At 49.8% G+C, this 26,535-nt stretch overlaps 1 protein-coding gene across 1 annotated transcript in view; it reads right to left on the reverse strand.

The window, feature by feature from the left end:
- The window catches only part of CCDC83 (coiled-coil domain containing 83), a 186,756-nt gene that overhangs the window by 17,635 nt on the left and 142,586 nt on the right, over positions 1–26,535 (reverse strand). The window contains exon 10 of the mRNA XM_078656235.1: positions 4,829–5,013. Coding sequence (XP_078512361.1) covers positions 4,829–5,013 — 185 coding nt within the window. The remainder of the gene's footprint in view (positions 1–4,828; positions 5,014–26,535) is intronic.

The raw sequence follows: 26,535 nt of genomic DNA on the forward strand, positions 1-26,535 counted from the left end.
GTAATAGTCGTCAGCATAGTACTGAGCTGACCTGGACGACGCATTATTCTGTTGGTCAAAGCTGTTCATCGAATTCTGAGGCGGAAAAGAAGTTGTATTCTGGGTGAAATTTCCACGGCCCCTACCTCTAGGGGCATGTTGAACACCTCTTCCCCTTACACCTGAAGCACCGCTCGAACGTCGCGCAAGAGCCGGACAATTACCTTTAAAGTGACCCTCATCTTTGCAATACGCACATTGATTCGGGCCATAAGCAATACGCTGATGGGAAAACTCGTTTCCTTGCGCGTTTCTCGAATACTGCTGTTGTTGTTGGTAATTGGGCTGACTAGTCGTACGAGGCGGATAGGCTTGCTGGAGAAGAACTTTAGTTTTTAAATCTTTTGTCTTTTTGTCGACTTTATCTAGCTCGTCTTTGCGCCTATTTTCATAGTACTGGGCTGTAGCTAAAATTTGCGCTGACGTAGAGACAGCCCAAGCACTCTCTGAATCTTTCAGTTTATTACACAGTTCAGGGATTAAATTATGTACGAATTTGTCTACAAACAATCTTTGACCACCCTCGGTAGCCATATCCTGACCACTATGATCGGTGAAAGTCTCCTCAAATCTTGTGAAAAAGTCAGACACATTCTCATCTTTCTTCTGCTTGCACGCAGATAGCTTGTCCCAGTTTACGCGTACTTCAGGCATTATCGTTTTCATGTACGCGATAATTCTACCGGGAAGTTCAGCTATTAACGGCTCAGGTTTAGAACCACCAATTTGTCTAGCATCTATAGCGGCAATGTTCGCCCATGAGTCACCTAGTTCTTGGTCATGGTTCGTATGACGTATTTTGCTCCATAGAGGATGTGGAACAACGTTCCCAAACAACATGTCTATATCCGCTAAATTCATTATACATGAGCTTGCAGTTTGTGATAACTCCTTATAATACCCAGTCGGGTTTTTACGAGGATCAGGCAGTGTCTGCTTGAGTGCTAAGACTTCGGATCTTTTCCAGGGGACATGTACCCATACACGCTGGAAATGAGGCAGAATTGGTGGATTCGCATTCGCATCACCTTCCCTCCAAATCGGAGGAACCTCTCTCATGGGGTACTGTCTCGCTCTTTTTCCACCTGGTGCATCGTCTTCGTGACATGATCTAGAGACGTTTCCCTTACTCCTATAAGAGAGCAATAACTCTATCGCTTTCTCAACATCTGCACCTATAATCATACCTTCATAGAACTTAAAGCGTGTACGCCATAGTTCGTTCATTGTGTATTTGGGATCATTCGTCTCCAAATCTTCGCCCAGATATACACACATCTCTTCGAACACGTATCTCTGAGTGGGTGCATTCCATTGACGGAAAACTTCCATAACAGACTGAACATCATATCTAACAGTATCCGTAATCCATTGGCGTGCTAGTTCATTCAGCACTTTTCTTTCCTCGTAATCAGGCAGTTGACTACGGGACTGTCTATGTTCTGTTTTAGGCTTTGTTTTAGGCGACCCAAAGAGAGGTGAAAATAGACTAGTGACGGTACCTGTCACTCTTTGTCTAATAGAAGGAGAACCTTGCGGAGGAGTAAGTGCCTCGGAAAAAACAGGCTGAGGCAAAGAAGAAGTAGAGGCAATAGCAGAGGAAGTCGAAGTAGTAGCAGACGTAGTATCATAGACAATAGCTGGAGCTGTAGGCAAAGTCGTAGAAGTAGACGGAGTATGTAGCAAAGATGGCGGCCCTTGAGAAGGCTGCGCCGGAGAAGTAGAAACCAGCTGAAGAGGAGCTGGCGTTCGTGCAAGAGCTGGGTTACGTGCGCCGGGGCGCGGTATATTAAAATGCTTTGGCGTTGTAGTAGCGTCTAACGCATACGGTGGAGGTGAGCTTAATAAGTGGGACATTAATGGATCTTTCTCGGATCTCTCCTCTTGACCTTGTCCCTTATTTGGTAACATCGGGTAGCATTTATCTACTGCTAGTTTCTTGCTCCTAAGTATTTGTTCGCTTTCTTGCTCTTCCTCGTTATCCCTGTATGCAACGGCAGCTTGCACCATTGACATACCTCTTTTATTCCTTTTTGCTAATTTTATTTCAATCTGTTTGGCTTCTTTGCGCCATAAGCGGAAAGAGTCAAACATCGCCGGCCGGGCTTTTCTCTTAAATAATTTGACCTCTAGGTTATCTAATATTTCTGAGTCGAAACTACCATATTGGGGCCATTTTAAAACACCATCCTTGCGGGTGTATTTTATCCACACTTCATTATATGTGATAGGACCTACGCCGTGCTTTACATAGAGCTCATATGTTGGATTTCCAATCGGAGGAACCGGACAGGAATCCTCTAATCGGGAGTCCTTACTATAACCAAGACAAAACAAGTTTCCAAGTCTGCTAAAACCAGGCATCTTCGCTCACTAGTCTAGCTTCAAACTTCAAAGGATTATCTGTTACGATATTTCTCGTGAATACACAAGTCCTTCGGCTTTGGGGCTTGCAAGTACCAAATCAAAGCGTATCTCAAGGATACCAAAAACTAAGGACAAACTAAGGACTGGGAGACGCTCCACTTATACTTAACTGAAGTATTTGAAGATCGGTGACGTCGCTAGAAGACTCGTCTATCGTTTCGCTCTACCAAGGATCACTGGGTCCAAAACAAGGCGATAGTCAGGGCAGCAGTCCTTCGTAGCCGTCGGGACGCGGGGAACCTCGCAGCAAAGAACTTCGGAACCACGTCGACATACAGGGGTCGCTGAAGTGGCTGGCCGTCCTCTGGAATTTTCACACGAAGCTCCTCACGAACATCTGGCTTGGACCGTCGCCGCTTGATACCGCCCCGAGTTGGGCGCCAACTGAGGTAACGGGTTTTTAGGAACCCGTTTGGTGCCAGGGGATAACACCCGAAGACCTCTGAGTTCTCCCTGTTCCGGACCACAGAAACACGGAGTCTTCTAGTCGCAGTCAGAGATCAAGTTTTATTGGCAGCTACCAAGTAACAGGTGTCCTAGAAGCACGACAAACACGGGTCATGTGTTCTCAGGAGACTGTTCGTTTTTACAGAACCAGCCTTCTCCTTATATACAGAAATAATAGCTGCAAGCAAGAATTCTTGAGTTTATGATATGGCTATACACATATTTCTACAATAATACAAAAGAGCGAAGTCATGTAGGCAAGCCCGCATTTTAGATGTCCAATTCGTGATAGATTACCTAGCCAGGCCCGGAACTCCCATCAGATATCGGTGAAGCCCCAATAAAAGAAGGCACCTCCTAGTCATAAAACTGGCCATAAACAGGGAGCATGGACAGGTGTGTATGTGTGTAGAAAACATGATCTGTACGCGGTGAATGGTTTGTGGTATGTTGTGCATTGATGCTATCGTGTTTGGCCACTGGGCGAGGAGCTGCCCAAACAGGTTTGGCTGGAGGCAAGGGAGTCAGTTGGGACAGGTCAGGGGGGAGTCAGGGAAGGTGGACGTGTCCTTTTAGATCAAGCTTGACCTTTAATTGACTTATCATGAGGGCAAGACACAAGATGGATACCGTTTACAAAATGGAGTCTGAAGGGTCGGGACGGAAACTACGATTCAGGGGTGTTAGCATACCTCGATCATGACGAAAATGCATAGGAATGATGTCCTAATCATTATCGGTTCGTCGACACAAAATCCGTCATGGTACGTTGATGTTTCGGGACACGGGTATTGGACCTCGATACCGGGACAACGGTAGGGTCCAGAATTTCAGAACCACACGTCGCTTGCACTGTGCTTGGGAAATCTATTGTTTTTAATATAAACTTAATAGGGGCTTTCATCCCGCCCCCTCTCGTTGGCTTTTCATTGGTTCCTGTGCTTGCCACTTAATTTTCCTCTAATCCTATTGTCAGTAGCTTATTTTCCTGCATTTACCAATGCTTGTTCCTCGTCTGCTTCTTTTATCAGTTTCACGTAGCTGAAATACTGTTAACATCTGCTTTGGTGGAACTATTTTTTCATAAAGTTTTGCCTCTTTCCGCTTTTTCATCTTGCAGGAGATTTATATAGTTCACCCAGAGAGTTTAAGTGATTTACCCAGAATTACAGGATGGTGTGCCACGGGGACTAAAACTGGGATCCCCAGCTCTCGAGTCAGTGGCTCTGTCCACTGCCCACACCCTCTCCACTCCCATGATACTTGTTTTTCCTTCCCATCTATATAGTCAGTTGTTTCCTGTAACAGCTTCAACCTAGGGCATCTACTAGTAGTTATACAGTACATTCCGAAGTCTTCGATTGGTTGCCCTACTCAGTATTAGAAAATATGCTAAGGAACATTAGCTGCACATTATTTAATCATATGAAACTTACTGCATACAATTTTCTTTCATTTGACAATGCTACTGATTATAAATTGTTTCAGTTTCCTAAATATAAATGTGAAGTGACCAAACAAAAGAGATCTCCTTAATATACTTTATAATAGAGGTGGTGCGGAATCATATGCCAGACAAATTCTGTTATGAAGCTAGATTTACAGTTATGATGTAAAGGATTAATGGTACAATATTTTGCTTGTATCTTTTTCAACTATGTGATATCATTTGGTCCCCCAAGCTGCATAATCACAATGGCTCTGTTAACACAGGATGAAAATATAATTGACTGATATTCCTTTGCAATGTACCTAATAGCTAATCTATCAAAAGACAGGAAAAGCGAACGCAACTAAAGAGGTTGTAAAAGAAGTTTGAAACCAACAAAGTTAGTCGTATATGTTGCTTTAGAGCATTCATTTGTATCCATTTCTACCATGTTTAGAATAGTACTTAAGTATTTCAAATACTTACCTGAAAGTCTCTCTCCTCTCCATACAAAATATCTGTGAGCTCCTGTGTCAGACAGTCATCGGAAGGAGGATCCCATGCATACATGTCTTCCTCAGTCTGACTTCCTTTAAGTTTTTCCTCCGCTGCACTTATTGTCTTCTCCACTGCAAGCAGTGTTGCGCTCTTTGGTCTTGGCTCCTTGGCTTCTGCAAGGACATGGGTAGAAAGGGTATTTGCCATTTGAGAACACAGCAACAGTTGCAAAACTGTAGAATCAATATAATGGAATGTAGAAGAAACACCAAGAAGAGAGTTCAGCAATTCTGGGCTCAATCGTTTTTCATTTAAAGGCGGCTTCATGTTGTGGCTACGGTCGTATTTTTGTATCGGCTGAGTATCTTTTCCTAGCTGGAACCTTTTCGATTCAATTGTCTACCTTTTCCTATTCATCAGCAGTTGCTCCTTATTTTTATTTAGTGAACATATATAGGCACTGTTCATTGCATTCAGCAACAAGGGGTGTGAGTGGAGAGTAATGGGAGAGATTTCACGGGATGGGAGGAGCAATGGGTGGAAAAAGCCTGGATGCTGACAGACTTGTGAACTCACAGTCCAAGATTTGTTCAAAACAGCAAAGCAGACTAGATGGGGATTTCCTGTTTCTGTTGGATCTGGAAATGCTCTGACTACTTTCCGGTAATCCTCATTACAACGAGTCATACTATTTGTACCTCTACGGGATGTCCCACGATTCATTAACAAATAATTGGCAGCCCTGGCTATCTACTGGGAAAAGCGAACTTCAGGCTTATTCCAAAGTCTGTAGGGTATGGAAAATGATTTAAGACACTGCTTCCTGTTTCAGACATAAACTTACAAGTACAGTGTGGACACAGTTGAAGGATCAGTCTGATGCACGATAAGAACCTCAGTTTCGAGATCCTCCTTGTGTACGTGGAATCCGTTCCAAATGTTCAAAGCAGGAAGAGGAGATTTGGAAGGTGGACAAGTCTCAACAGCAAAGATAAAGATATTATATATAGATTCTACAATGCTATACTTTCCCTGAACCTTTTTCACATTTCAAATTAGAATGTTTTCACTTCTCTACACCAAATAGTTTTATTGTAAAAAGTCTGAATTAAAATAAATAACTGAAATACAACTGGATAGGTCTGCATCTCTCTGATTGGGTGAAGCACCAAATTGTGAGTCTGTGGGATAGGTCTCTACTAGCATTGTATATGCAGATTTTAAAATATTCTTTACAAAACTGTTCGTATTCTAGCAGTTATCATGGGTGGATTGATTGATATTAATTTTCAATTGGTTTTAGGCCTTGATAGATAGGCACTTCAGAATAGCTTTAGCGTGTAATTCGGTTTGTTGTCTTGATACAATGTTAACTTCCATCCCAAATACAGCTTCCTTGGACAGGACAGCAGGTTTTCCTCAAATACCTATTTGAATATTCTCCATTTTTTTCTCTTCTTGTTGTTAATGAGAGACATTCCTATCAGCATGCTTCACAGTCTGGATTGTGTTCTTTGACTGATGTGCTATTGACATGTTTCAGCCAAAAGTCAACATAAACTTCTAGTTGAATTTTTCCAGACCACCAATAATTCTGACGCATGGCTACATAACCTTTTCATTTTGTGTATACTTTGAAACAATATGGATCTGGGATTTCTAACGTTCTAGCTTCCTTCTTGCTTTGCTACCATGCTGGCTAGATTTGTACAGTGCTAAGGGAATTGTTGTCACATGTACACTTTGACACTTCTTGGCCATAAAAACCTTTAGCTCCTTCAGATTTATCATCTGCCTCTTGTTAGCCAGGAAGGATCCTGTGTGAAGTAGCTAGAACTCATTCAGGTACAAGACAGCAACTTCTTTATTAGGTGTAACTCAAACTACTTAGACATGTAGGTGTTTCACCAGGATTACACAAGCTTTCCTTCTGCCTCCTTGTTAGACCTGACACCCTTGGCGTGGTTTTTCCCCCATCTTTTTGCCTCTGACTCATGTATTTTTTATGCTGTGCTGGATTTCGTTTTTGCTGGTTTAGATGTTTTGGACACTCTGCCACTGCTGATCAGTGCCAGAGTGTAAGTGCTCCCTCTGTAAATTGCCATATTGATTAGATATACCTGATTGGCATATTTGCATCACCATGAAGTCCCTAGTATAGTGCACTATGTGTGCCAGGGCTGGTGATGACAGATGCTACTAGTGGGCCTGCGATTCAGAAAAGGGGGGGGTGCTTGGTAGTTTGGTCTGCCCTGTTCCCATGATGCACTGGGCCAGGGACAGACTAATTTGCATGTAGCCAGGTTCTGAACTGGGATGGTGCAGTGAGCTAAAAAACGGTGTTGGATCAAGCCCTGATCTGTTGACTGGGTAGGAGTGTTCTGCTTAATTCAGATACTCTGTCCATCACCACCCCCTTTTCTGAATCGTTTTTGGCCACTACAGGTGTGGCAGGGTATGCTCAGACATGAGTCCCTTGCTCACTGCACCACCAGGATTCAAGCAAGCCGGGCCGACGACGGCTGAAATGCCAGAAACCGGTCCCCGGAAGCTTGTTTCCTTTCCAGTAAAGAATTGGCTTGGTAGTTTGGTCTGCCCTGTTCCCATGATGCACTGGGCCAGGGACAGACTAATTTGCATGTAGCCAGGTTCTGAACTGGGATGGTGCAGTGAGCTAAAAAACGGTGATGGATCAAGCCCTGATCTGTTGACTGGGTAGGAGTGTTCTGCTTAATTCAGATACTCTGTCCATCACCACCCCCTTTTCTGAATCGTTTTTGGCCACTACAGGTGTGGCAGGGTATGCTCAGACATGAGTCCCTTGCTCACTGCACCACCAGGATTTAAGCAAGCCGGGCCGACGACGGCTGAAATGCCAGAAACTGGTCCCCGGAAGCTTGTTTCCTTTCCAGTAAAGAATTGGCTTGGTAGTTTGGTCTGCCCTGTTCCCATGATGCACTGGGCCAGGGACAGACTAATTTGCATGTAGCCAGGTTCTGAACTGGGATGGTGCAGTGAGCTAAAAAACGGTGTTGGATCAAGCCCTGATCTGTTGACTGGGTAGGAGTGTTCTGCTTAATTCAGATACTCTGTCCATCACCACCCCCTTTTCTGAATCGTTTTTGGCCACTACAGGTGTGGCAGGGTATGCTCAGACATGAGTCCCTTGCTCACTGCACCACCAGGATTCAAGCAAGCCGGGCAGACGACGGCTGAAATGCCAGAAACCGGTCCCCGGAAGCTTGTTTCCTTTCCAGTAAAGAATTGGCTTGGTAGTTTGGTCTGCCCTGTTCCCATGATGCACTGGGCCAGGGACAGACTAATTTGCATGTAGCCAGGTTCTGAACTGGGATGGTGCAGTGAGCTAAAAAACGTTGATGGATCAAGCCCTGATCTGTTGACTGGGTAGGAGTGTTCTGCTTAATTCAGATACTCTGTCCATCACCACCCCCTTTTCTGAATCGTTTTTGGCCACCACAGGTGTGGCAGGGTATGCTCAGACATGAGTCCCTTGCTCACTGCACCACCAGGATTCAAGCAAGCCGGGCCGACGACGGCTGAAATGCCAGAAACCGGTCCCCGGAAGCTTGTTTCCTTTCCAGTAAAGAATTGGCTTGGTAGTTTGGTCTGCCCTGTTCCCATGATGCACTGGGCCAGGGACAGACTAATTTGCATGTAGCCAGGTTCTGAACTGGGATGGTGCAGTGAGCTAAAAAACAGTGATGGATCAAGCCCTGATCTGTTGACTGGGTAGGAGTGTTCTGCTTAATTCAGATACTCTGTCCATCACCACCCCCTTTTCTGAATCGTTTTTGGCCACTACAGGTGCGGTAGGGTATGCTCAGACATGAGTCCCTTGCTCACTGCACCACCAGGATTTAAGCAAGCCGGGCCGACAACGGCTGAAATGCCAGAAACCGGTCCCCGGAAGCTTGTTTCCTTTCCAGTAAAGAATTGGCTTGGTAGTTTGGTCTGCCCTGTTCCCATGATGCACTGGGCCAGGGACAGACTAATTTGCATGTAGCCAGGTTCTGAACTGGGATGGTGCAGTGAGCTAAAAAACGGTGATGGATCAAGCCCTGATCTGTTGACTGGGTAGGAGTGTTCTGCTTAATTCAGATACTCTGTCCATCACCACCCCCTTTTCTGAATCGTTTTTGGCCACCACAGGTGTGGCAGGGTATGCTCAGACATGAGTCCCTTGCTCACTGCACCACCAGGATTCAAGCAAGCCGGGCCGACGACGGCTGAAATGCCAGAAACCGGTCCCCGGAAGCTTGTTTCCTTTCCAGTAAAGAATTGGCTTGGTAGTTTGGTCTGCCCTGTTCCCATGATGCACTGGGCCAAGGACAGACTAATTTGCATGTAGCCAGGTTCTGAACTGGGATGGTGCAGTGAGCTAAAAAACGGTGATGGATCAAGCCCTGATCTGTTGACTGGGTAGGAGTGTTCTGCCTAATTCAGATACTCTGTCCATCACCACCCCCTTTTCTAAATCGTTTTTGGCCACTACAGGTGTGGCAGGGTATGCTCAGACATGAGTCCCTTGCTCACTGCACCACCAGGATTCAAGCAAGCCGGGCCGACGACGGCTGAATGCCAGAAACCGGTCCCCGGAAGCTTGTTTCCTTTCCAGTAAAGAATTGGCTTGGTAGTTTGGTCTGCCTTGTTCCCATGATGCACTGGGCCAGGGACAGACTAATTTGCATGTAGCCAGATTCTGAACTGGGATGGTGCAGTGAGCTAAAACACGGTGAGGGATCAAGCCCTGATCTGTTGACTGGGTAGGAGTGTTCTGCTTAATTCAGATACTCTGTCCATCACCACCCCTTTTCTGAATCGTTTTTGGCCACTACAGGTGTGGCAGGGTATGCTCAGACATGAGTCCCTTGCTCACTGCACCACCAGGATTCAAGCAGGCCGGGCCGACGACGGCTGAAATGCCAGAAACCGGTCCCCGTAAGCTTGTTTCCTTTCCAGTAAAGAATTGGCTTGGTAGTTTGGTCTGCCCTGTTCCCATGATGCACTGGGCCAGGGACAGACTAATTTGCATGTAGCCAGGTTCTGAACTGGGATGGTGCAGTGAGCTAAAAAACGGTGTTGGATCAAGCCCTGATCTGTTGACTGGGTAGGAGTGTTCTGCTTAATTCAGATACTCTGTCCATCACCACCCCCTTTTCTGAATCGTTTTTGGCCACTACAGATGTGGCATGGTATGCTCAGACATGAGTCCCTTGCTCACTGTACCACCAGGATTCAAGCAAGCCGGGCCGACGACAGCTGAAATGCCAGAAACCGGTCCCCGGAAGCTTGTTTCCTTTCCAGTAAAGAATTGGCTTGGTAGTTTGGTCTGCCCTGTTCCCATGATGCACTGGGCCAGGGACAGACTAATTTGCATGTAGCCAGGTTCTGAACTGGGATGGTGCAGTGAGCTAAAAAACGGTGATGGATCAAGCCCTGATCTGTTGACTGGGTAGGAGTGTTCTGCTTAATTCAGATACTCTGTCCATCACCACCCCCTTTTCTGAATCGTTTTTGGCCACTACAGGTGTGGCAGGGTATGCTCAGACATGAGTCCCTTGCTCACTGCACCACCAGGATTCAAGCAAGCCGGGCCGACGACGGCTGAAATGCCAGAAACCGGTCCCCGGAAGCTTGTTTCCTTTCCAGTAAAGAATTGGCTTGGTAGTTTGGTCTGCCCTGTTCCCATGATGCACTGGGCCAGGGACAGACTAATTTGCATGTAGCCAGGTTCTGAACTGGGATGGTGCAGTGAGCTAAAAAACGTTGATGGATCAAGCCCTGATCTGTTGACTGGGTAGGAGTGTTCTGCTTAATTCAGATACTCTGTCCATCACCACCCCCTTTTCTGAATCGTTTTTGGCCACCACAGGTGTGGCAGGGTATGCTCAGACATGAGTCCCTTGCTCACTGCACCACCAGGATTCAAGCAAGCCGGGCCGACGACGGCTGAAATGCCAGAAACCGGTCCCCGGAAGCTTGTTTCCTTTCCAGTAAAGAATTGGCTTGGTAGTTTGGTCTGCCCTGTTCCCATGATGCACTGGGCCAGGGACAGACTAATTTGCATGTAGCCAGGTTCTGAACTGGGATGGTGCAGTGAGCTAAAAAACAGTGATGGATCAAGCCCTGATCTGTTGACTGGGTAGGAGTGTTCTGCTTAATTCAGATACTCTGTCCATCACCACCCCCTTTTCTGAATCGTTTTTGGCCACTACAGGTGCGGTAGGGTATGCTCAGACATGAGTCCCTTGCTCACTGCACCACCAGGATTTAAGCAAGCCGGGCCGACAACGGCTGAAATGCCAGAAACCGGTCCCCGGAAGCTTGTTTCCTTTCCAGTAAAGAATTGGCTTGGTAGTTTGGTCTGCCCTGTTCCCATGATGCACTGGGCCAGGGACAGACTAATTTGCATGTAGCCAGGTTCTGAACTGGGATGGTGCAGTGAGCTAAAAAACGGTGATGGATCAAGCCCTGATCTGTTGACTGGGTAGGAGTGTTCTGCTTAATTCAGATACTCTGTCCATCACCACCCCCTTTTCTGAATCGTTTTTGGCCACCACAGGTGTGGCAGGGTATGCTCAGACATGAGTCCCTTGCTCACTGCACCACCAGGATTCAAGCAAGCCGGGCCGACGACGGCTGAAATGCCAGAAACCGGTCCCCGGAAGCTTGTTTCCTTTCCAGTAAAGAATTGGCTTGGTAGTTTGGTCTGCCCTGTTCCCATGATGCACTGGGCCAAGGACAGACTAATTTGCATGTAGCCAGGTTCTGAACTGGGATGGTGCAGTGAGCTAAAAAACGGTGATGGATCAAGCCCTGATCTGTTGACTGGGTAGGAGTGTTCTGCCTAATTCAGATACTCTGTCCATCACCACCCCCTTTTCTAAATCGTTTTTGGCCACTACAGGTGTGGCAGGGTATGCTCAGACATGAGTCCCTTGCTCACTGCACCACCAGGATTCAAGCAAGCCGGGCCGACGACGGCTGAATGCCAGAAACCGGTCCCCGGAAGCTTGTTTCCTTTCCAGTAAAGAATTGGCTTGGTAGTTTGGTCTGCCTTGTTCCCATGATGCACTGGGCCAGGGACAGACTAATTTGCATGTAGCCAGATTCTGAACTGGGATGGTGCAGTGAGCTAAAACACGGTGAGGGATCAAGCCCTGATCTGTTGACTGGGTAGGAGTGTTCTGCTTAATTCAGATACTCTGTCCATCACCACCCCTTTTCTGAATCGTTTTTGGCCACTACAGGTGTGGCAGGGTATGCTCAGACATGAGTCCCTTGCTCACTGCACCACCAGGATTCAAGCAGGCCGGGCCGACGACGGCTGAAATGCCAGAAACCGGTCCCCGTAAGCTTGTTTCCTTTCCAGTAAAGAATTGGCTTGGTAGTTTGGTCTGCCCTGTTCCCATGATGCACTGGGCCAGGGACAGACTAATTTGCATGTAGCCAGGTTCTGAACTGGGATGGTGCAGTGAGCTAAAAAACGGTGTTGGATCAAGCCCTGATCTGTTGACTGGGTAGGAGTGTTCTGCTTAATTCAGATACTCTGTCCATCACCACCCCCTTTTCTGAATCGTTTTTGGCCACTACAGATGTGGCATGGTATGCTCAGACATGAGTCCCTTGCTCACTGTACCACCAGGATTCAAGCAAGCCGGGCCGACGACAGCTGAAATGCCAGAAACCGGTCCCCGGAAGCTTGTTTCCTTTCCAGTAAAGAATTGGCTTGGTAGTTTGGTCTGCCCTGTTCCCATGATGCACTGGGCCAGGGACAGACTAATTTGCATGTAGCCAGGTTCTGAACTGGGATGGTGCAGTGAGCTAAAAAACGGTGATGGATCAAGCCGTGATCTGTTGACTGGGTAGGAGTGTTCTGCTTAATTCAGATACTCTGTCCATCACCACCCCCTTTACTGAATCGTTTTTGGCCACTACAGGTGTGGCAGGGTATGCTCAGACATGAGTCCCTTGCTCACTGCACCACCAGGATTCAAGCAAGCCGGGCCTACGACGGCTGAAATGCCAGAAACCGGTTCCCGGAAGCTTGTTTCCTTTCCAGTAAAGAATTGGCTTGGTAGTTTGGTCTGCCCTGTTCCCATGATGCACTGGGCCAGGGACAGACTAATTTGCATGTAGCCAGGTTCTGAACTGGGATGGTGCAGTGAGCTAAAAAACGGTGATGGATCAAGCCCTGATCTGTTGACTGGGTAGGAGTGTTCTGCTTAATTCAGATACTCTGTCCATCACCACCCCCTTTTCTGAATCGTTTTTGGCCACTACAGGTGTGGCAGGGTATGCTCAGACATGAGTCCCTTGCTCACTGCACCACCAGGATTCAAGCAAGCCGGGCCGACGACGGCTGAAATGCCAGAAACCGGTCCCCGGAAGCTTGTTTCCTTTCCAGTAAAGAATTGGCTTGGTAGTTTGGTCTGCCCTGTTCCCATGATGCACTGGGCCAGGGACAGACTAATTTGCATGTAGCCAGGTTCTGAACTGGGATGGTGCAGTGAGCTAAAAAACGTTGATGGATCAAGCCCTGATCTGTTGACTGGGTAGGAGTGTTCTGCTTAATTCAGATACTCTGTCCATCACCACCCCCTTTTCTGAATCGTTTTTGGCCACCACAGGTGTGGCAGGGTATGCTCAGACATGAGTCCCTTGCTCACTGCACCACCAGGATTCAAGCAAGCCGGGCCGACGACGGCTGAAATGCCAGAAACCGGTCCCCGGAAGCTTGTTTCCTTTCCAGTAAAGAATTGGCTTGGTAGTTTGGTCTGCCCTGTTCCCATGATGCACTGGGCCAGGGACAGACTAATTTGCATGTAGCCAGGTTCTGAACTGGGATGGTGCAGTGAGCTAAAAAACAGTGATGGATCAAGCCCTGATCTGTTGACTGGGTAGGAGTGTTCTGCTTAATTCAGATACTCTGTCCATCACCACCCCCTTTTCTGAATCGTTTTTGGCCACTACAGGTGCGGTAGGGTATGCTCAGACATGAGTCCCTTGCTCACTGCACCACCAGGATTTAAGCAAGCCGGGCCGACAACGGCTGAAATGCCAGAAACCGGTCCCCGGAAGCTTGTTTCCTTTCCAGTAAAGAATTGGCTTGGTAGTTTGGTCTGCCCTGTTCCCATGATGCACTGGGCCAGGGACAGACTAATTTGCATGTAGCCAGGTTCTGAACTGGGATGGTGCAGTGAGCTAAAAAACGGTGATGGATCAAGCCCTGATCTGTTGACTGGGTAGGAGTGTTCTGCTTAATTCAGATACTCTGTCCATCACCACCCCCTTTTCTGAATCGTTTTTGGCCACCACAGGTGTGGCAGGGTATGCTCAGACATGAGTCCCTTGCTCACTGCACCACCAGGATTCAAGCAAGCCGGGCCGACGACGGCTGAAATGCCAGAAACCGGTCCCCGGAAGCTTGTTTCCTTTCCAGTAAAGAATTGGCTTGGTAGTTTGGTCTGCCCTGTTCCCATGATGCACTGGGCCAAGGACAGACTAATTTGCATGTAGCCAGGTTCTGAACTGGGATGGTGCAGTGAGCTAAAAAACGGTGATGGATCAAGCCCTGATCTGTTGACTGGGTAGGAGTGTTCTGCCTAATTCAGATACTCTGTCCATCACCACCCCCTTTTCTAAATCGTTTTTGGCCACTACAGGTGTGGCAGGGTATGCTCAGACATGAGTCCCTTGCTCACTGCACCACCAGGATTCAAGCAAGCCGGGCCGACGACGGCTGAATGCCAGAAACCGGTCCCCGGAAGCTTGTTTCCTTTCCAGTAAAGAATTGGCTTGGTAGTTTGGTCTGCCTTGTTCCCATGATGCACTGGGCCAGGGACAGACTAATTTGCATGTAGCCAGATTCTGAACTGGGATGGTGCAGTGAGCTAAAACACGGTGAGGGATCAAGCCCTGATCTGTTGACTGGGTAGGAGTGTTCTGCTTAATTCAGATACTCTGTCCATCACCACCCCTTTTCTGAATCGTTTTTGGCCACTACAGGTGTGGCAGGGTATGCTCAGACATGAGTCCCTTGCTCACTGCACCACCAGGATTCAAGCAGGCCGGGCCGACGACGGCTGAAATGCCAGAAACCGGTCCCCGTAAGCTTGTTTCCTTTCCAGTAAAGAATTGGCTTGGTAGTTTGGTCTGCCCTGTTCCCATGATGCACTGGGCCAGGGACAGACTAATTTGCATGTAGCCAGGTTCTGAACTGGGATGGTGCAGTGAGCTAAAAAACGGTGTTGGATCAAGCCCTGATCTGTTGACTGGGTAGGAGTGTTCTGCTTAATTCAGATACTCTGTCCATCACCACCCCCTTTTCTGAATCGTTTTTGGCCACTACAGATGTGGCATGGTATGCTCAGACATGAGTCCCTTGCTCACTGTACCACCAGGATTCAAGCAAGCCGGGCCGACGACAGCTGAAATGCCAGAAACCGGTCCCCGGAAGCTTGTTTCCTTTCCAGTAAAGAATTGGCTTGGTAGTTTGGTCTGCCCTGTTCCCATGATGCACTGGGCCAGGGACAGACTAATTTGCATGTAGCCAGGTTCTGAACTGGGATGGTGCAGTGAGCTAAAAAACGGTGATGGATCAAGCCGTGATCTGTTGACTGGGTAGGAGTGTTCTGCTTAATTCAGATACTCTGTCCATCACCACCCCCTTTACTGAATCGTTTTTGGCCACTACAGGTGTGGCAGGGTATGCTCAGACATGAGTCCCTTGCTCACTGCACCACCAGGATTCAAGCAAGCCGGGCCTACGACGGCTGAAATGCCAGAAACCGGTTCCCGGAAGCTTGTTTCCTTTCCAGTAAAGAATTGGCTTGGTAGTTTGGTCTGCCCTGTTCCCATGATGCACTGGGCCAGGGACAGACTAATTTGCATGTAGCCAGGTTCTGAACTGGGATGGTGCAGTGAGCTAAAAAACGGTGATGGATCAAGCCCTGATCTGTTGACTGGGTAGGAGTGTTCTGCTTAATTCAGATACTCTGTCCATCACCACCCCCTTTTCTGAATCGTTTTTGGCCACTACAGGTGTGGCAGGGTATGCTCAGACATGAGTCCCTTGCTCACTGCACCACCAGGATTCAAGCAAGCCGGGCCGACGACGGCTGAAATGCCAGAAACCGGTCCCCGGAAGCTTCTTTCCTTTCCAGTAAAGAATTGGCTTGGTAGTTTGGTCTGCCCTGTTCCCATGATGCACTGGGCCAGGGACAGACTAATTTGCATGTAGCCAGGTTCTGAACTGGGATGGTGCAGTGAGCTAAAAAACGGTGATGGATCAAGCCCTGATCTGTTGACTGGGTAGGAGTGTTCTGCTTAATTCAGATACTCTGTCCATCACCACCCCCTTTTCTGACTAGTGGGCCTGCAGCGCAGATTGCGCCACCCACATGAGTAGCCCTAAAAAGGTGACTGAGGCCTGCCAGCGCAGGGCCTGTGTGCAGTCAGTGGACTGCCCTGTCTCGCTAGCTAGTGTCTCCACTGGCTGGGCCTAACCCTTCCCTGTCTGTGCCCATCAGTCACCCCGATGGAAGGCTCAGGGTACCCTCCTGGGCAGGGTGCAGTGTATGGATAAGGTAGAGCATTTACTAGTGCAGGTCACATGCTCTGTTAGTGGGCAGCAGCCATTTTGTGCGCTCACTGCTGTAAGGCTATCTTGCTCCATAGAATAACATGGGGGAGGCTGGTCCCAATGGATACCAGCCTATCTTCTCATAGGAACAAGATGGGACATAAGTGAATGATATCCCTGAACTCAGACTTTAATAACACATCTTTTAGTGAATGTTGTTTTTAAATTCTGTGTTTGAGAATAGTACTGTTAGAAATTGGCTGTTCTCTTGTCTAAACCTTTCTGTGTGCCTGGGCCTGTTTGTGGATTGCCTGTCTGGTCTGAGTGTGACAGGGGCTGCAGAGCCCCCGGAGGGAGGGGGTCGGGGTCAGCCCGTCGATGAAAGGCAGCATCTGCTGCCAGGGAAGGGGGAGGAGGAAGCGCCTGATAGTGCCGGGCTGTGCCTGCCTGACCACCATGCTGGCTCCCCCTCCTGCCGGACAACTGTCACCTCTGGCCCTGAAGCTGAAGGGAAGAAGAAAACCAGAAACACCTCAGTGCTCCAGCAACCCCCAGAACTGGTTTAGACCGGGCTCAGGGCCCACTTGCACAAAGACTTCAAAGGACTTCAAAGACTGTGAGGGGTATAAGGGAAGGACCCCTGACTACAGAAGTTTAGATTCTAAGATTCTACAATCAAGAAGGAACCTCTGCTAGAAGAAGGACTGCTGGAGAACTAGAGGAAGATTGCCTTGATGTGTGCTCTAAGGGCTGACCTGTTCTGCTGTTGCAACTGAAAGCTGAGGAGGAGAAAGGGACTTTTGCTGTGTGCTGTGACCCTACCTGCTTGAAACTGCCAAGACTTTGCTGTGTGCTGTGTCTACAAACTTGAATCTCCAAGGGCCTGAGAAGAGCAGGCCCCCTGTCTGCAACCCAGGGACATAAAGGTTGCCCAAGGACTACAAGACTCTGCTGTGCCCCCCCTGAAGCTGCTGTGTGGCGAAGAGATCGTGAAACCCTGTAGTTTGACTGCTTAGCGCACTGGCTGCTCTCTAATTTGAAGTGAGGGCGCCGCGCTGACCCAGCCTGCTGTGTGGCCAAGATCGACGTGTTCATCGACACGTGTGTGGTGCAGACCGGAGACTCGTGGTCCTCCCTAGCGCAAGAAGCGCTGAAAAACCAGTGTGGGCCGTGTCACCGTCGCAGCCCGGGGTCAGACACCCCCGTAGAAGTGCCCCGTATCTTGCCGGTGTTTATGCTGCGAAGATCGAGCCCGCCGCGCTCTGATTGGGTGAGAGAGCCGAGCCCCCTCACCAGAGCCGCGACGGGATTGGCTGTTGGAGCGTAGCGTCATCAGCGAGGCCGCGCTGCCATTGGTTGGCGGCCTCGCGTTCAGAGGGGCTCGTCACAGGAGCCGCGACGGGATTGGCTGCCTGGACTCAAGCTGTAGGAAGAGCCGAGGAATCGCCGTGATCACCGCCGGGACCGGGGAAGACTGACCTGACCTCGCCGAGGGATTCCAGAGCGTCCCGCATCCCTGGCCTGCCGTCCTCCACAAGGTGAGCAGCACCACCTCCCCCGCCGCTCGTTGGATTGTCGAGAGCGGGCGGGAGAGGAAAGGGGACCGGCCGGGGCGGGGACGCGTGCGATCTGCACGGCACGGTGCGCCTGGGGCATAAGACAGCGAAGTTGTACCTGGGGAAAGAAAGAGTCCCCGGGCCTCGCGGAGAAGCGCATTGGCAGCGCTTGTAACCCACAAGTAAGATTACACGTGGGCAGTGTTTTTGAGGGCTCATTTTTTAAGAGCACACTTGCCTGAAATAAATCAGTATTGCTTATTTTGAACACTGATGCCTAAGAGACTTGAGACTATCGTTAATTAACAAGAACTTCCTGAAAGTAACTGAAACCATCAAGATTAAGTACCATATGTTTTTAAAAGAAGTGATTATCGTGCAATTGCTTATTTACCTTGCTGAAACTAGATAAAGCTATATATTTTTATAAAAATATACTTACCTGTGTGGTCTCAGTTTGTGGTGGATTGGGGATTATTGTGGTGTTAAGTGCAATTATTATACACATTACCTTGGGGATAAGCCTGCCTGCTCGCGCCAAGCTACCTAGAGGGAGAGCGGAGGTTGTCTACTATGTGTATTCCTTCACCCTGACTAGAAGCAAGGGTCCCTACTTGGTCTAAGGTACTTACCTCTGCCAACTAGAGACCCCCAGATCTAACATTGGTGGACAGCGGTGCGGATTTTTGAACTAATAGTTGCACTTGACCTACAGTGATTTCTTGTACATCACTAGTCTAGTTTAGCAGCACAGGTTGCGCAAGATTTTTTCTTTTTGGTGAAACCTTTTAGTTGAAAAGGTTAGGAAGCATCATGTCTCAGAAAGCGCAAAGCGTGAGTGTAGAAGTGGAAGTGGAATTTGAAATTCAGGAGTTGTTCATCTATAACAAGGAGCAACTGAGAAAATTCTGCAAACAGCTTGGATGCCCAGCAAAGGGCAGCGCAAACAAGGAAGAGCTACAGAAATCTCTGAGAGCCTGGTGGGAGGCCAAACATGGTGATCCAGAAGCTGCTATTGGAGAGGGAGGCACACAGGAGAATTCTTTTTTGTCCAGTGAGTTGCCAGTGAGGAAGCCAGCGTCTAGGGCTGGCAGCAACCACTCCAGTAGGATTATTTCTCCAGAGGAGCTGGAAGATAATCAGAGAGATAGGGCCCATGAGATTGAGCTTTTTAAGCTCAAAGCACAAGCAGATGAGAGGAGACTGCGCCTTGAAACTGAGAAAGAGGCAGAGGAGAGAAGAAATGCTCTCGCTTTGGAGGAGAAGAAACTCCAATTGGCTCATGAGTTGAGCATGAGGGAGCTGGACATTAAAGCCAAAAAGGAGGAGTCCAGTTCTAATGGTGGCAGCGCACAACTAGTACAGGCGGGTAAGGTATACATACCAAAGGATCTGGTACAGAATTATCAGAGGGGTGAGGATATTTATGCGTGGTTCAGAGCGTATGAACTTGCCTTAACGATGAATGAAGTGCCTAAGAAGAATTGGGGGGCAGGATTGTGGAAGCATTTTGAGGCCTCTGGGAGGGATGTTTTGGCACCCTTAGAAGCAGCAGGTACTTTATCCTACCCCGCTATGAAGGAGGCTTTGTGCCTCAGGTATGGCCTCACTTCAGAACAGTACCGCCAGAAGTTTAGGAACTTCAAGAAGCTTGATTCAAGTACTTGGGTGGAGTGTGTGAGTATGTACACGCGTGCACTGGAAGGTTGGATAAAGGGCAGCAAAGTTACTGATTATGTGGGGTTGTGTCACTTGATTAGTTGGGAGCACTTAAGTAGTTTATGTGTTCCAGAGCTGCGCCAGCATCTTTTAGATAGCAAGTTAACTGATCCCAGTGAGCTTGCTAAAGAGGCGGACCGCTGGACTAGCACCAGGGTCCACAAGGGGGTGGTAAGTACCCCAGCCAAAGGTGGACAGGGTCCCCCGCAGAAGAGTGGGGGGGACACGGGTAATCAAAAGAAGTCTTCTAAAGGGCCCCAAAATGGTTCCCAGGAGAAAGTGTCTCAACCCCCCAAGCCTAAGAAGTCCTGGCCCCATAAGGGCACGCAGGACAAAAGGGCCCCTCCTACTTGCTATGCCTGTAGGGAGGTGGGGCACATTGCCCCCAAATGTCCAAAGAAGAACTCAGCACCCACTGGTGCTCCAGCACCGGCGTTAGCCAGTGTAGCTTTGGGAGGGGATTTGATTTCTAGTGGGGAGGAGGGGTTAGCATTGATGACCCTTGTCTCTCTAGGAGACCAAGAGATGGCCCAGGAAACCTTGCTGCCCCAAAACACTAAGAAATACGGGCAGAAGGTGACCATCAAAGGATAGGAAATAGAGGCTCTGAGAGACACAGGGGCCAGCGTGACATCTGTCAGGTGTCGGTGGGTGTCTGAAGAGCAAATTGTTCCCAAGGTACTCCGGCCTGTGGTGGCATCTGACAGTTCAGTGCGCTACTGCAAGTTGGCAAATGTTTCATTTGAATGGGGAGGAGTCTCCGGTATTTTGGAAATTGTTGTAAGTGATGCCTTGCCTGTAGATTGTCTATTAGGTAATGACCTGGAGAGCTCCCATGGAAAGAGGTGGAGCACAGGACTCACTTGGAGATGTTGGGTTTGCCTGCGTGGATCTGTGTGTCCACCTGTGCAATGACAGCCAGAGAGGGCGGTCTAGCAGAATTGGAGCCTGGAACAATGGCCCAGGAACCTGCCAAGAGAGGAAGGGGTAGAGGGCGCGGGAAACCAGCCCCCACTGTTTCCACGGTCCAGGAGGAAGCAGACCCTGAGGGGGATGCTCTGGAACCTACTGGGGAGCAGGTGGCCGAACTGGGGGAATTGCCTGAGCTGTCCCAGTGGCAGCAAGAGGGTGGTCCCTCCAGGGAGGAATTCTGCCAGGCTCAGAAGGAGTGCCCTTCTCTCATTGGTGTGCGGCAGCAGGCTGCAGACCAGGCAGCAGGCCTGGGGTCCAAGGAGCATTTGATCTACTGGGAGGATGACTTACTTTATAGTGAGCCTAAGTTCGCTGAGCCCGGTGCAGCCGTGTGCTGGTAGTACCCGAGCGCTTCAGGAACTTCCAACTGGGTCTGGCTCATGACGTGCCTCTCGCAAGACATCTGGGGCAAGACAAGACCTATCACAGGCTTGTCACCCATTTCTACTGGCCCCAGATGAAGAAGCACGTCTCTGCCTTTTGTAAATCTTGCCAAACTTGCCAGGCCAGTGGCAAGAGCGGAGGGAAGTGCGTGGCACCCCTCCAACCCTTTCCTGTGGTGAGCACCCCTTTTGAGCGGGTGGGCATTGACATCGTGGGGCCCTTGGACCCCAAGACAGCCCTAGGCAACAGGTTTATCCTGGTCTTGGTGGACCATGCCACTCGGTACCCGGAAGCCATCCCGATCAGGACAGTCACAGCCCCAGTGGTGGGCCGTGCCCTGATGGGGATCTTTTCCCGTGTGGGGTTCCCCAGGGAGGTGGTCTCAGACAGGGGGACAAACTTCATTTCTAGGTATATGAAGTCCCTGTGGGATGAGTGTGGGGTGACATACAAATTCACCACTCCTTACCACCCTCAAGGAAATGGGCTGGTTGAAAGATTCAACCGCACATTGAAGGGCATGATTATGGGCCTGGAAGAGCCCATGAGGCGGAAATGGGACGTCTTGTTACCATGCCTGTTGTTTGCCTACAGGGAGGTGCCTCAGAAATCCTTAGGGTTCAGTCCCTTTGAGTTGCTGTATGGCCACCCTGTCAGAGGGCCTCTCACTCTGGTGAAAGAGGGGTGGGAGAAATCCCGTGGGAAAACCCCTCAGGATGTGTTCAGCTATGTGCTGGCCATTCGCAATCAGACCAAACGCTTCAGGAAGCTCGCTCAAGAGAACCTGGAGGCTAGCCAGGAGGAAATGAAGAGCTGGTATGACCAGACCACTTCTCTGTTTGAGTTCCAACCTGGTCAGAAAGTGTGGGTGATGGCGCCAGTGGAGCCTTGTGTGCTCCGTGACAAGTGGTCTGGGCCATATGAGGTGGTGGAGCGCAAGAGCGAGGTTACCTACTTGGTTAACCTGAAGACTCCCAGGCAGCCCCTGAGAGTGCTACATGTGAACCGCCTCAAACCCCACTTTGAGAGGTCTGAAGTGACTATGCTCATGGCTACAGATGCTGGAGGGGAGGAGGATAGTGATCCTCTCCCTGACCTCCTGGCAGTCAAGGAGCAAGATGGGTCAGTGGATGGTGTGGTCCTCTCCCCCACCCTGACCCCAGAGCAGCAGGAGGACTGTCGCCAAGTCTTGGGTCAGTTCGCCCCCCTGTTCTCCCTGACCCCAGGTGTCACCAAGTGGTGCGTCCACGATGTGGACACTGGAGACAGTCTGCCTGTGAAACAGAAGTTTTACAGAGTGGCTGACAAGGTCAGAGCCAGCATCAAGGCAGAAGTTTCCAAGATGTTGGCGCTAGGGGTTATTGAGCCCTCCAGCAGCCCCTGGGCAAGCCCAGTGGCCTTAGTGCCTAAGAAAGCTGCTACCCCCGGTGGCACCCTGGAACTCCGGTTCTGCGTGGACTACCGTGGGCTCAATGCGGTCACCAAGACTGATGCGCACCCCATCCCCAGAGCTGATGAGCTGGTGGATCAGTTGGGAGCTGCCCAGTACCTGAGCACTTTTGATTTGACTTCAGGGTACTGGCAGATTGCCTTAACCGAGGGGGGCCAAGGAGAGGTCAGCATTTTCCACACCAGAGGGGCACTTCCAGTTCCGTGTCATGCCCTTTGGGTTGAAAAATGCCCCCGCCACATTTCAGAGATTGGTCAACCAGGTGCTGGCGGGGCTGGAGCAATTCAGCGCAGCCTACCTGGATGACATTGCTGTGTTCAGCTCCACTTGGGAGGAACACCTGCAACACCTCACTGAAGTGTTGAAGGCTCTGCAGAAGGCAGGCCTCACTATCAAGGCCAGTAAATGCCAGATAGGGCAGGGATCGGTGGTGTACTTCGGACACCAGGTGGGGAGCGGCCAGGTGGCGCCCCTACAGGCGAAGATTGATACCATTCTGGCTTGGGAGCCCCCCAAGACCCAGACTGAGGTGAGAGCCTTTTTAGGTCTCACCGGGTATTACAGAGGGTTTGTCAAAGGTTATGGCACTATTGTGGCCCCTTTGACAGAGCTGACATCTAGAAATCAGCCCAGGAAGGTGAATTGGACTGAGGCCTGTCAAACTGCTTTTGACACCCTCAAAGCTGCCATGTGCACTGACTTTTCCAGTGAGTTCATTGTGCAAACTGACGCTTCAGAGCAAGGCGTGGGAGCAGTACTCTCACAGATCAATGATGAGGGCGGAGACCAACCAGTGGCTTTCATTAGCAGGAGGCTAATCCCCAGGGAACAGAAATGGAGTGCCATTGAAAGAGAAGCTTTCGCTGTGGTCTGGGCTCTGAAGAAGCTGAGGCCCTACCTGTTTGGGACTCACTTCCGTGTTCAGACCGACCACAGGCCCCTCAGATGGTTAATGCAGATGAGGGGTGAGAATCCAAAACTGTTGAGGTGGTCCATTTCCCTACAGGGGATGGACTTTACGGTGGAGCACCGCCCTGGTACAGAACACGCCAATGCTGATGGTCTGTCCAGATTCTTCCGCCTTAGTGATGAGGACTCCCAAGAGGTTGGGTAGTTCTCCCCACTTTCAGCTGGAGGGGACACGTGTTAGACCTGACACCCTTGGCGTGGTGTTTCCCCCATCTTTTTGCCTCTGACTCATGTATTTTTGATGCTGTGCTGGATTTCGTTTTTGCTAGTTAAGATGTTTTGGACACTCTGCCACTGCTGATCAGTGCCAGAGTGTAAGTGCTCCCTCTGTAAATTGCCATATTGATTAGATATACCTGATTGGCATATTTGCATCACCATGAAGTCCCTAGTATAGTGCACTATGTGTGCCAAGGCTGGTGATGACAGATGCTTCTAGTGGGCCTGCAGCGCAGATTGCACCACCCACATGAGTTGCCCTAAAAAGGTGACTCAGGCCTGCCAGCGCAGGGCCTGTGTGCAGTCAGTGGACTGCCCTGTCCCCCTAGCCAGTGTCTCCACTGGCTGGGCCTAACCCTTCCCTGTCTGTGCCCATCAGTCACCCCGATGGAAGGCTCAGGGTACCCCCCTGGGCAGGGTGCAGTGTATGGATAAGGTAGAGCATGTACTAGTGCAGGTCACATGCTCTGGTAGTGGGCAGCAGCCATTTTGTGCGCTCACTGCTGTAAGGCTATCTTGCTCCATAGAATAACATGGGGGAGGCTGGTCCCAATGGATACCAGCCTATCTTCTGATAGGAACAAGATGGGACATAAGTGAATGATATCCCTGAACTCAGACTTTAATAACACATCTTTTAGTGAGGGTTGTTTTTAAATTCTGTGTTTGAGAATAGTACTTTTAGAAAGTGGCTGTTCTCTTGTCTAAACCTTTCTATGTGCCTGGGCCTGTTTGTGGATTGCCTGTCTGGTCTGAGTGTGACAGGGGCTGCAGAGCCCCCGGAGGGAGGGGGTCGGGGTCAGCCCGTGGATGAAAGGCAGCATCTGCTGCCAGGGAAGGGGGAGGAGGAAGCGCCTGATAGTGCCGGGCTGTGCCTGCCTGACCACCATGCTGGCTCCCCCTCCTGCCGGCCAACTGTCACCTCTGGCCCTGAAGCTGACAGGAAGAAGAAAACCAGAAACACCTCAGTGCTCCAGCAACCCCCAGAACTGGTTTAGACCGGGCTCAGGGCCCACTTGCACAAAGACTTCAAAGGACTTCAAAGACTGTGAGGGGTATAAGGGAAGGACCCCTGACTACAGAAGTTTAGATTCTAAGATTCTACAATCAAGAAGGAACCTCTGCTAGAAGAAGGACTGCTGGAGAACTAGAGGAAGATTGCCTTGCTGTGTGCTCTAAGGGCTGACCTGTTCTGCTGTTGCAACTGAAAGCCGAGGAGGAGAAAGGGACTTTTGCTGTGTGCTGTGACCCTACCTGCTTGAAACTGCCAAGACTTTGCTGTGTGCTGTGTCTACAAACTTGAATCTCCAAGGGCCTGAGAAGAGCTGGCCCCCTGTCTGCAACCCAGGGACATAAAGGTTGCCCAAGGACTACAAGACTCTGCTGTGCCACCCCCTGAAGCTGCTGTGTGGCGAAGAGATCGTGAAACCCTGTAGTTTGACTGCTTAGCGCACTGGCTGCTCTCTAATTTGAGTGAGGGAGCCGCGCTGACCCAGCCTGCTGTGTGGCCAAGATCGACGTGTTCATCGACACGTGTGTGGTGCAGACCGGAGACTCGTGGGCCTCCCTAGCGCAAGAAGCGCTGAAAAACCAGTGTGGGCCGTGTCACCGTCGCAGCCCGGGGTCAGACACCCCCGTAGAAGTGCCCCGTATCTTGCCGGTGTTTATGCTGCGAAGATCGAGCCCGCCACGCTCTGATTGGGTGAGAGAGCCGAGCCCCCTCACCAGAGCCGCGACGGGATTGGCTGTTGGAGCGTAGCGTCATTAGCGAGGCCACGCTGCCATTGGTTGGTGGCCTCGCGTTCAGAGGGGCTCGTCACAGGAGCCGCGACGGGATTGGCTGCCTGGACTGAAGCTGTAGGAAGAGCCGAGGAATCGCCGTGATCACCGCCGGGACCGGGGAAGACTGACCTGACCTCGCCGAGGGATTCCAGAGCGTCCCGCACCCCTGGCCTGCTGTCCCCCACAAGGTGAGCAGCACCACCTCCCCTGCCGCTCGTTGGATTGTCGAGAGCGGGCGGGATAGGAAAGGGGACCGGCCGGGGCGGGGACGCGTGCGATCTGCACGGCACGGTGCGCCTGGGGCATAAGACAGCGAAGTTGTACCTGGGGAAAGAAAGAGTCCCCGGGCCTCGCGGAGAAGCGCATTGGCAGCGCTTGTAACTCACAAGTAAGATTACACGTGGGCAGTGTTTTTGAGGGCTCATTTTTTAAGAGCACACTTGCCTGAAATAAATCAGTATTGCTTATTTTGAACACTGATGCCTAAGAGACTTGAGACTATCGTTAATTAACAAGAACTTCCTGAAAGTAACTGCAACCATCAAGATTAAGTACCATATGTTTTTAAAAGAAGTGATTATCGTGCAATTGCTTATTTACCTTGCTGAAACTAGATAAAGCTATATATTTTTATAAAAATATACTTACCTGTGTGGTCTCAGTTTGTGGTGGATTGGGGATTATTGTGGTGTTAAGTGCAATTATTATACACATTACCTTGGGGATAAGCCTGCCTGCTCGCGCCAAGCTACCTAGAGGGAGAGCGGAGGTTGTCTACTATGTGTATTCCTTCACCCTGACTAGAAGCAAGGGTCCCTATTTGGTCTAAGGTACTTACCTCTGCCAACTAGAGGCCCCCAGATCTAACACTCCTCTTTCCAACTTACATCAGCTTCCAGTCCACCACTCCTTTCAACACTTGGTGCTAAATTCAGGGCCACAACTGTGTAGAGAGACATTCTGCAGGACAGGACATCTGCCTCTATACAGAACAGCAACTCACCAAAGAGTAACAAAAGCGGCTGAATGTAAGCACACA

Source organism: Lissotriton helveticus, chromosome 8 (genome assembly GCF_964261635.1).
Source record: "Lissotriton helveticus chromosome 8, aLisHel1.1, whole genome shotgun sequence".
NCBI classification, from domain to species: Eukaryota; Metazoa; Chordata; class Amphibia; order Caudata; family Salamandridae; genus Lissotriton; species Lissotriton helveticus.